Genomic DNA, 12,056 nt, shown 5'->3' with positions numbered 1-12,056 from the left:
TTCTGTCTAAGCTTTGCTTTCATTTTGATTGTTTAGAAATAAGGCTGACCAAGAACTGGAACAAGATGGCATCTGTGCTTCAAAATGTCAAAGCAACAGTGGCCTGGCGGAAACACCAGCTCCTAGCTGACCTCAGTGAGAATGAGAGCCCTGTGCCTGACAAATTCAAGAGAAGGGCCTCTCTGAGTTCTCTCAATACCATTCGCATGTCTCTAAGGAAACGGGTACCATTAAAGCGACTAGAGCTGAATTTTCATAAAACCCCAACTAGGGAAAGTCTGGAACCAAGACAGAGATGCCAAACTCTCCAGACTATTAAAAGAACAGCAAAATATGCTTTTGGAACAGTGTCCCAGGTACTTTGCCTTTGCAGTGGAACATGGATAGAGTTTAGTTTTGGCTTCAACTCCAGTACTAAGATTTCTGAAATCTGTACTGAGTGCTGTATTCCAGAGAGTCCATTCCCATGCACTTGCACGACTTAGTAGCTATGAGACAACTACTAACTTTTAAAATCTTTAATATCTTCTCCTAAAGTATAGGCAGGCAAATTATGGATCTAGCTGAACATGGAGCAAGGTGAAAACATTTTATTTTATTATGAAATAAAAGCTTTTCCCCTACTGTATTTAATCATGTATGGCAGAGCAGCCTTCACACGGAGGAAGCTGGGTAGAGACTGCCATCACTTGCAAAGAATTGTTACTGAGAAACGTGCAGCACTTTGGATTTTTTTTCTTTTATTTATTCTCCTGTACCCATACTATTTACTAGCATGTTCTTCATTATAGTTGATCTAAATTTAGACTGACAAAACCTGCTACAAGGTAGCAGGGTAGCAGATTTGAGGTTGCACTTCCCTTTGTTGGAGACCTCAGATTTTTAAATGCATGAGTTCTGTGTTGGGGAGCTTGACTTCTTCCAGCATGAGAGCAGCAGGAGGTTTGTCCCAATGCCTGCTCTGAAGTCCTTGATGAGTGCCAGGGGTTAGGGAAGCAAGTGACTCCTACAATGCAAATGAGTACAGAGGTTGAGATGCATTCATGTTAGTTGAAACCTGATACAAGAATGGAAGCTAGGCATTCAGCCCAAATGTTCCTAGTCTTCCTGGTTCCAAACTCTAGGCTAATTGAGTTAATTTAGCCTAACATGTCTAATGCTTCTTTCAGAAAATACAGAAGTCTTGCCAAAGCCCAGTACGGTCAATGGTGACCTTTCCAGCTGAATCCATCAGCAGAGGCTGTGCGACCAGTTCTACCAAAAAAGGAAGTACTACACCTTGCTGTAAGAGTGTTACTCCAGCAGCCAGTTCCAAAGGCACTCCAAGGTCCAGCAAAAGGGCCTTGCTTGGGCCAACAAGGGTGTCAGAACATAGAGAATGGAGGGATTTCTCATCCTGGCTTGGTAAAAATGCTGTCTCTCTCCGGAGATCAAGAAGAGCAGCAGCACTGAAGAGCCCTTATTCATCACCTGCTCCTTCCAGCAGGAAGATGTAAGTTACATTCTTTTGTAAGTCTTTTTTTTTTTTAATTACTCTGATTAGAATACCTGGTAAAGTGAAAGGCAAGGTGTGCAGTTTACTGTCCTATTCTCCTGAAGGGGTGTGCTGCTCGAATAGTTAAGGAAGTAGTTCCAGCTCCCTGTGTAGACAGGGACTGAGCTCTGCATAAAGCTGAAACATAAAAAAGTAATTTTTTGCTGACAGGAACTTTTAAAAAATCACTCTCCCACTGGGTAAGTTTGCACTGTTTCTCAGCACCAGTGCCCATCAGATGCTAGAGACATACCTGAGTTCTTTGCTGGGTAAAGGCAAATGCCCTGTATGTATCTCGCTCCTATTTCATTGTATCTTTTCCAAAGCTGCTATTTGTCTTGTGAAGATACCAGGAATTGCTCTGCTTATGCTGAGTTCTTTATAGAACGTAGACAGATTCTTGCCTCAAAGAACAAACACAAATTAGATCAAGGGTTGTGAGCTAGGGAAATACTTAATAATGTGCCCATAGGTTTTTCTTTTGGTAAAAGTCGCGAGAAAGGTTAAAGCTAGAAGTTGAATCCAAGCCTCGTGAATCTGAATCCTGTGTCTGAGTTGGAAGGTAGCTGTCTGGGGGATGAATGGAGATATGAAGCAGTTGGCCAATGGAATTAAGACCCTAACCCTACCAATGCCCTAAACTTCTCTGGGTAAAGTCTAGAGGTAACGAGTTACCTCTGCAGGGATGGAGGCTTGAGTAGTGTCGCCTAGTCAGCCTGTCCTGTTTGATCTTTAGCAATGACCATTCTGTTTACAGAGAGTTTGACTGCGAGTTGGAACTGGTCTCCTCAGGGATTTGCCAGTTGAAGCGTATCTCCCAAGCACTCGACGATGCCATTGTGAAAGAGGAGAGGTAAATAATGTTAAGTGTCCTTCAACTTTTGGCACAGGTTACCTCCCACCTGAACATAGCCAATTCCAGGCCAAGTAGTCCCTGTAACTCAGGATGAGGAATAGTTGCAGAACTTTTTCAGGTGTAACGTAGTACATCCGTTTTTCCTTCAAGATACCTGGGAAGATTAAATCTGCAGTTGGATTTGCAGCTTCTAAAACCTGTCAAATGCTCTCCTTTTCTTCAGTTTCCTTGTTGTGGAAGTCAGATTTTTAGCAGCAAGAGCCTACCTTTGACCTTGTGTGAGAAGAGTACCTCCCTGACTCTTGTCTAAAAGAGGTGCCAGTCCAGGCTGGGGGAGGAGCTGGGAAAATTCCAGTGTACTGACACAGTCACTGATGTCTGCACATCTATAAGAAAAATCCTTTTATTAGGTAGCGTTATGTTAGCAAACAGTCCATGGTACCCAGATGAAGCAGCCTCTTATAAAACACCTTGGTTAATCCATAAGGTGATAGGCTGCTGTATTTGTGAAGGTTATGCCATTCTGAATTAGACATATTAAGAGAGTAAAAATTAAAGGTCAGAAGTCTTGTCACAGGGTGATTCCCTAAACTTCTTCCTCTCTTAGGACACTTCATGTCAAGCATTCAATAACTAAATGTCAAGCACCTCAAACGCTCTAGAGAGTTTAGCATCAAGTACTTTACCTACAAAGAGTTAAGGGCTTAACATCCCAGATAATTGCAAAAATTTTTACCAATGGGACCATGTCTAGATACCTATAGGGTAAAGCTTGTATCAAGTTAATTTTATCATATCCTTTGAAAGTTCACTAAATGTCACTCCTAATATTCTCCCATCTGCTAGCGATATGACAGTTTCTCTCATTCGTAACTGAAGATAGTAGCAACCAGGTAAAGTAGTTGTTCACTTACCTTGTCTATGCCTGCATGCATCTGTGGGGAGAAAACCTGCTGTTTAGAGAGAGAGAGGTTTATCAATTCATGCTGCTTTAAGGCAGTATTATGCCAAACCACAGAGTTCTTCCTTCATATTCACTGTGGCTGTCTCTGGTACAGCAGATCATTGTGCAGTTGTAGAACTTCACCTCTACATTGTGGACTAGTGAGTCCTTGTGGGTTCACAATGAACCTCCTATGCAAACATCAGCTTTTCTCACCCCAGACCAGAAAACTACTGGTACTAATGTTTTTGTCATTCAAGTTTAGTTCTCACTGGTTACTAATGATCACAAAGCATGAGAGAATCAACCATTATCCTGAGCTGTCTGATTTTACAGCCTTTTTTTTCCATGCCTCGAATTTTTGTAGCAGTTGAATCCATGCTATCACAATTAACAGCAGCTCATAACTGTATTGGTGACATTTTTAAACACAGCAATTGTACCCAAATGAATGTGACATTAATATCTTCACCCATTATGTTGGAAGTGTTCTTTTTGTTAAAGGGAAAGGTATGTCCTGAATACTATGTTCTATTTTAGCAATGAAGATGGGTGCAAGACACTTTGCTGTAACTTTTCAAGAAAAATGAGAGCAGTCTCAAATGCTCAACTGATGCTTTAAGCTGTGATCTGTACTGCTTCCACTAATTTGGTACAGTTCTCCTGAATATGCAGATACATACAACGTGCTCTGTCACTGCCTAGTTGCCTACTGGAATAGTTGTGAAATGAACTTTTTTGGAGGTGCCTTTAGTCTTGCATGAGATTTTCTGTTCTGGTATCCAATTGCCATGAGTTTTAATGTTAGCGCTCCCTTTTCATTTTTTTCATGATGCAGCAAACCTTGATCTCAAAGGATTGTTTCCAATTCCATGTACTGTTCTAATGTTTTGCATTTTAATGAATTAGGTTATATCACAAGAAATGCTCCTGTTGCTAGTTAAAATATTGCAGTACTTAATTTGTGTACTGCCATTTATGTTCATTGAAGACAACAAAATACTTTCTTGCTAGTGTTTAGAACAGTTACACAGTGAAAGTGTACCAGACCTCTTCCCTTCTCCCATCTGTTTTCCAGCAATTTGTGTGACAACCAGTTGATTAGCTCTACTGACTTCATGCTGCTAATGGCAGTACTGTTGTTCTTCTGCAGGCAACAAGCAATATCAAACTACTGTCTAATGGCACAAAACTCACACTCTGTACATCAATCCCTGAAATCATCTCAAGCTATCAGAAGGCAAGCAAAGAAACTCCATCCAAGCACTTGGTACCTAGACAGAGATGGCTGTAGCTATTTTTTCATGTTTCCAAGTTTATGAGCACATATAAAGGAGAGGTCTGTATAGCACCTGAAAGGATGCACTCTATACTCTTAAATGAGCCACTACACTTTATATTTTTTTTTTTTCATGAAGCAGCTCAGCACTTCCCTTGCTTTCTCTTTTCAAGTAAAGAGAGAATCAAAATGGTACCAACTACAGTGTGTTATCTCCCGCTGAGATGAGGGAGATGGTTCATCTTGAAAGTGACTTTCATGAGGCAGTAAGTACTTAGAAACTGATGCTGAACTGGCCAGTAAGAATGGCCAAAGCAAGGGCCACAGACTTATGAAGGGTAATCCTAGGTAATATTAGTATTAGTGTTTTAACTGGTATCCGGTGGCCATGAATTTTAGCACAAGTACTTTTCATGTGAAAAAGATTGGTCTATTATTTTGAAAGCCTAACTTTTTTTTTTTTTTTTTTTTTTTTTTTTTTTTTTTTTTTTTGTTATTAGCAAACTAGAAGTTATTCATTGTATTAGCTGGAAGTTAATAAAACAGTAGTGGCTTCTTTGAGTTCTAGGCAGAACTGCCATTCCAAAGCAACAGGCTTCTGTGCAGTCACTCATGCCACAAGAACAGAGCCATATTAGGACTCTTACTACATGGCCTTAAAGATTAGCCTAACTAATCCTATCTTAGGTAGTTTGGTTCCAGACAAATCGAAGAGCAATTTTGTAATTTCTTACTGCTGCTTTAGATAGCATCTTGGCAGTTGAGTTACACATTGCTTTTGTGCTAATCTGTCTTTTAGTTACACATAGAAATTTGTTACTACAATTAATGTAACCTCTTGCAACTACTGTTATTAGCTACTATCACAGTGGAAGTATTTTGATTATGTATACTTAGCATTTGATACCTGTATCTTGCTTCTAATGACTTTAAAAAAAAATTAACATTCGTTTGACAAGCCATTTTTGGTAGTTCATTCACTATAACAAAGTTTAGTCTTTCAAACTAAAGCAAAGACATCAAGTTTCTAGAATTCAACAGCAGGGCTGTTTTCCATGGTAAGCTTTGTGCAGACTTCTCCGATTATGTTCACTCTAAAATGAACCTTCAAATGAAAGACTGATTTGGGAAACTTTGCTCTACTTGATAATTTTTAAGATGTGCTTGTGACTTAGTAGTTCCAGTGTTACTAAAATTTTAATGGTATCAGGTATAAATATGAAAAGCATTCAGTTATGATTTACGTATAAGTATTGATTTTAAACTTGGTTGCAATTTTTCTTCTTTTTATTGTCAAACTAAACAATTTTAAAACATTGAAACAGTTAATGAGGCCTGGAAACATGAAAGCAACCCTTCCAGCCTGAAGACTTCTAGACTTTCAGAGGACTGAGAGTTTTAGCTTATGTTATTTCTTGATGTAGTGTTTGTGTGTGTTTTGTGGGCTGGTTTTTAGGGTTTTAAAACAACTTTTCTATGTGGAAGTATAGAAAAGTATAGTATCTCCAAATTATTCTTTGCATGTCCTGAAACTACTTCTATAAAGCTTTCACAAAAATGTTGTCTCATTAGTGAAATACCTTCTTCTGTGACTTTTGAAAAGGAAGGAGGGTTGGAGTTTTGTGAAAAGTTGACCTCCAATCTAAGTATTATTTCAGACAGATCAAATACCCTCTCTTTATGTTTCCACCAGCTACTAGGGCATGTACAATGATGATCCAATATTTACCAAATCACTGGTAAGAAAAATCAGTGACACTGTTTGTTTAAAGGCAAGGAAGGTTTTATTTAAGTGGCTAATCTGTTTTAATATTTTAAAAACCAGCTCACATCAAAATCTATAGCAGTTGTAGAAATCTTACTCCTTATTTCATATTAAGAAATTCATTATTGTACATTTTTGAATCTTTACAAGGCAGCAATAAGAAATATAAACATTTGTCACCAGATAGAACCTTCTCACTGACAATATTTAAAAGTATGCACTTAATAAAACTATAGACTGAAAGAACACCTACAATTTCAAGTTTCTTTGTCTGAATTCAGTTGTAAGGGGACTGCCCCTTTTCTCCCCAACAAATAGAAAAACAAGTTATGCATAACCTGCTTGCCTAAGTTATACATAAGACTTGGGGTTCTGTGAGAGGACTGCCATTCTGGGCTGTATACCAGTCATCCAGGAATAACCCTACCTTTCAAACTTGCTATCTGTAAATCATGTTGCAATCTCTGCTATACCATCTCCCAGCATGTCACCATAAACCTGCCTCTCTCTTTTCTCCCTCCTAAGTTCTATACATCCATACAAATGACAAATGAACTGTCAAATTTGTTCCATTTTCCCCAACCCCTCAAAATTCCATTCCGTTTCAAGGATAGCTTATTGAGATAAATACACGTAGAGGGTAAACTGTGCTAACTGCCGTCTGTTGGGCTTGAACTAAAATGAGTGAAAGAGCCAACAACATGACCAATTCCAGAGTCCATGGCACAGGATTCTATCTGTTCCAGGCCTCGTTTCTGAAAAACAGATATTTTCATCCAGAAAAATGTGTTATTACTTCCATTTTTTATGGGGGTTCTGAATTTAGGCTCATTTGTAGGAACAAATAGTTACCTTGAGCAACTAAACAGCAAGGAAGTCTTAATTACCTTGCCAAACCCACAATTTCTGCTTAAGATATGAACACAGACCATGAAGAACCATTGCTCTTAGAGAAGCTGAGAAGGTAGGCTGGAAAGTTTTGTGTTTACAGGAATTCTATCCTGTACCAGCTCCAGATGAGGATGAAAGTTCCACTTTCTCCCCTGCATGCCTGACATGAACAATTCAATGCAGAGATCTTGAGTTCAGATGCCACATGTCAATCTAATCAGAAAAGTTACGAAATTGTGGTGCATAATCTTCATCTCTCCATTATCAAACCAATGAGCCTGTCAAAAAGGTACCCCGTCATCTAGTCCTGCGATGATGTACTCACCTTTCTGTGGCCTAGATGGCAAGAGGGGAAAAGAAACCTGGGGAAATCCTATTTGTTCAGTAACAACTGTTGGACCTACAAATTTTGAAATGTAAAATACCTACTGGCTTTGGGTATTATTTAAAATGCTTATAAACAAAGCTTTTAGCAAATTTAAAACAGAAAACTATGCAGAAGGCAAGAAAAAAAATACTTTTTTCCCTTTCTAAATTTATTCCATGAAGGACAGGATGATACTATAGATCTAAATATTGAAGATTTGTTAAATACGCACATTAGTAGTGTCCTGGCTAAAGAAAGACTGCAATGTATAAACAGGACAACTTATTCACTAGTAATGGCAAACAAAAGGCTATTTTGCAGAATAGTGGGGCTTCTGAAAAAAATGTCATTGTCCTGCATAGACCAGGGTGTGTAATTTTTTTTTTTCTAGTTTACTAATAGTTCCACTTCTACATAAGCAGTGAAAGTTTTACCTGTTTGGAAGTGACTTCCCTAGGTACTAGGGGAAAAAGTGAAGTAATCTGTATAAATTAAGACTAGTTTAATGTAAACAAATAAAAATGACAGCTCTCATGAACCCCAATGAGTAAGAATTATCAATACTTTGTCATTTTTACACCTAACAAAATTTTATGCTGAATAGATACAAACCATGCCACAAAACTAAACAGGAATACTTTGGTCAAGCAAAAATCTATTACAAGAGCACTAGTTTATGCAAACAAAAATGTTATTCAAAATAAGCAGATTTGGATTAGCATCACTATTCAATTCTGCAATCTATACAATGATATCTTTTTCCAAACCTACCTAGCTAGACAACAAAACTGAACAGACAGCCATTGTTGCTGTTGAGTTGGCTTTGTTCTTTTTTTTTTTAATGTATATTGGTTACAAATTTGCTGTGAAAGCAGAACCAAAACTTAAATGTCTTCCAGTAGCTATACACACATACATACAAAACCGAAACACCACAGTTGTGAAGGTGTGTTTTCACAATATCTCAAATAACTTTACCACTGCTATTAACCACAGCCATTTTTTTACAGTAATTTAAAATGGATCCATATCAACAGGACAAAGAAGTAAATGCTTCCAACTGTGGCTTACTTGTATGGTAGCCTTAGCGCCCACTGGACTAACAATTTTGCATTTTACAATTTCATTTACGCTTCCTCCATTCAGCATATTAAAAGAACGTGCTTTTCTGTTACACACTGGAGGCACTAAACAACTGATGGTGCTGAACCAACTGATGAGTCTAATGTATGTTCTGTGGGCACACCCACCTGACTTCTCTATCCCCTTCCCTTTCGTGTATGCTAAAACACTTTCATAGCCTGTATAGTTTAACTAAGTGCTGGCTGCACAGAAACTGCAGCGATGAGGACTTGCAATTAAGAATAAGATGACTGTAGGATCAAACTTACCCTCAGTAAATGGCCTGCCTAGGGGACTGATTTTCCATGAAAACAAAAGTAAAACTGAAATTCCAATTGCAAGCTGAATGCCCATGAATGACTGGATGCAGTTTCATGTGGACAAAGTGTTTAACTAAAATGCCTGTATCACTGTTCTGCTAAAATGCACAGCTGGAGCATGTGATCACAAGATAAACCATTCTCGCCATGAGCAATAAGCAGTGCTGGAATTATGCAAATACTATATAAGCTCTCATATATTGTATGAAAACAAAGTTAGGGAGAATATTTTCAGCTTGATTATAATACCATGTGAAACTTTGAAATTGTTACCACACTAAATCATACACACACACACACACACAAACGTTTTACTGCTATTAGCTCCTAATATTCCTAAGGGAAGCCAACACAGTGACTACTGTAAAGGTGACCCAGCTATTAATAGAAATACACAAAATAGAGTTTTCATGACATGGTACCCTGCAAAATGACATTATGTTTCCAAGAGTAAAAGGCAGCCCTTTATAACCTAGGAGATTTTTCTAACCTCGTATTCAGACACTATTTCCTTCAATACAGTTACAGAATTACACACAGATCCCTCTTTTGAAAGGAAGTAGACCTTTCTACTACAGCAATTTAAAACAAAAACGTAGGTTTTCAAGTCTCTTGGGTGATAGAGGTAGATGGCTAAAGCAACAGTAGCTTTGAACAGGAATAGCAATTACTGTCAGGAGACATGCTACACAACACCCAATGCTTAAAAAGAACTTTTTGATCAGTCAATATTTTAGACCCCTCAGCAAACTTAAAATTTTCCTAGTAAGTTCTCTCACAAGCCTTGGATTCCCATACCTATTTAAAACTAACAAGCAGGAGCATGCTAACAGTAAACTCACTGGAAGGAGATGGAGGCTGGGGCACCTGTGCAACCTCCTCCTAGTGCAGAGCAGAGGAGAAGAAATGCACTATGTGATTAGAATTAATACATGCAGTGGGCTGAGACAGAACATGGAATAACTCCTCCAATTTCACGTATACAAGAACTATGATACTACCGGGAAAGCATTTGTAAATGTAAAGACTGCTTCAATGCAGTTTGCGAACTACTTTCATTTAGCTTTTGTAGCTGGCTGACTTGGCAACAGAGCATAAAACCCCAGCCCCTTGTAATGTATTTACCTGCTCCCAATAAGTGTTTGCTACCAAACTTTTTATACCTTTCCTTAATCTTCAGCAGAGATTATCCCTTCCCTTAAAGTAAGCATTATAAAAAAAAACCAAACCAACTACTGATGTGACAGATATTTCAGGAAGTTTGAAATAGGTAACTGACAATCTTGCCAAGTAATGTCTGAAAATATAAATCAAAGATCTCCACTTATAAGCTATTTTGCTGCCTCTTAGGCAAAAGCTCCACTCCTATACCCTTCCAAAAGCACACCGAAACTTCAAGGTTAACAGGGAGTATAGACTTACTTTACTTCTGCACTGTCTAAATAGTTTTCCATTGCATTTCTTGTTTTACATGTTAACTTTCAAAATCATTAACCAACTTGTCGAGAGATTGTTTCTGGTCTAGCAAAACCTGAAAGGGGGATGGAGAGGCACAACACCCTCTCCACCCCAATTCCCTGAAATAAAAAACAAACAACAAACCTGAAAAAGGAATGTCCTGTTGACTTCAAGCTTTCTCAGTGTCAAGAGTACGTTTTTAACTCTAAAAAAAAGGTTTTTTATGTGCACTTTTAACTTCATTGCAGGTTTTAAAACATGCGTCAGTTCAGTCATTAAAGTTCTCTTGATTAATTTCAATGGAAGTATCTGCATGAAGAATCTGCAAACTGCTACTATGTAAAAGTAACTATAATGCTTTAGAAATATTACTACTTAGGGAAAATGTCACACATTTTACATCTAGTAAGTCCATTGAAAGATCAGAGAGAAATTTAAATCAGTAGAAAAATGTCTATTTGGCACCTGTATTTTCGCATGTCCACTCTTTGAAGCTCAAATGCTATAATTCTGAATATCACAGATTGTCTTAATACAGCAGCTGCTGTAAAGCATGAGAAGGTAAACAATTTATCAATTTACTTAATTAACTTTTTTTCCCCTCCAGTGTAAAGATTCTAGTTAGAATAATTTAAAAAGTGATTGCTCTGAAGTTTGCAGATCCCTTAGTAAAACGGTTCCCTTTAACTTGCCCTCTTAGGATTTGACTCTCAGACTGAGATCATCAGAGCCATCTTCTTTGGAGTAGTCCACACATTTTTGCACAGTCACCAAGTTCCACAAACAATGTGATCTTTGTACAGTTGCACACTACTTTGTTTACAACAACACTAACCGTGTTCAAACTGTGGCAGACACATTTATTTTTAACATGAAGTTTTTATGTTCGATTCACAAGTGAAGTTCTCTCATTTATTTGTCCAGCACCTCACACAAACATGAGTGCCCATGTTGGAGTCTGCTGACCAACACTGTAGGCTGAAAGGAAACCTTGGGTTTAAGGCACCCAGAAAGCATCTTGTTATACAAATCCTAACCACTTGTTATTGTAGCTCCTATAGCTGCTTCCCTTTATCACTTTTATTGAAAAGTGAAGTGGAAACAGACATGACTACTTAATGTTTAAAGTGTAAATCTTCTCTGTAACCTACAGGACCTACCCTTTATGCTGTTTTGGGTGCAGCTAGTTAGCTGATACCACAATCCTTCTGAGTAAAATCAGTGTCTTCTCCTCTTATTGCACATATTACATGTGTTAAAAAACAACCAAAGATATTTCCTGTTGCTATGATGATAAACTTGTGATAATTTTAGATTGTTTTATAGTTTCCCAATAAACATGACAAGAGGAAGAGATTGGGAGTGCCCCACTTGGTGTAAGAAGGCAGATTTCAGAACAGGGAAGACTCCAAGGTACAAATTCCCATCTACTTCTCTTAGTTTGGAGCTGCCTAAATACTATCTTTGAGGCATGCCTACAAGTTTAATGGGGTGCACCCAAGATCTACATTCCCAATCCTC

The 12,056-nt window shown here is 38.1% G+C and overlaps 1 protein-coding gene across 1 annotated transcript; it reads left to right on the top strand.

Annotated features, from left to right (window-relative positions):
- PIMREG (PICALM interacting mitotic regulator) lies at window positions 1-4,611 on the top strand (the record flags this gene model as incomplete). Its single annotated transcript, XM_082294506.1, is given in 5 exon segments — window positions 1-356; window positions 1,170-1,492; window positions 2,292-2,387; window positions 4,487-4,592; window positions 4,594-4,611. Coding segments are annotated over 5 exon segments (834 nt in total). The 5' UTR covers window positions 1-65.
- Window positions 4,612-12,056: the final 7,445 nt, after the last annotated feature.

The sequence above is a fragment of the Coloeus monedula genome (assembly GCF_965178545.1).
Source record: "Coloeus monedula genome assembly, chromosome: 20".
Lineage (NCBI taxonomy): Eukaryota > Metazoa > Chordata > Aves > Passeriformes > Corvidae > Coloeus > Coloeus monedula.
The sequence above is the reverse complement of the archived record's forward strand: the minus strand, read 5'-3'. Positions and strand labels throughout refer to the sequence as shown.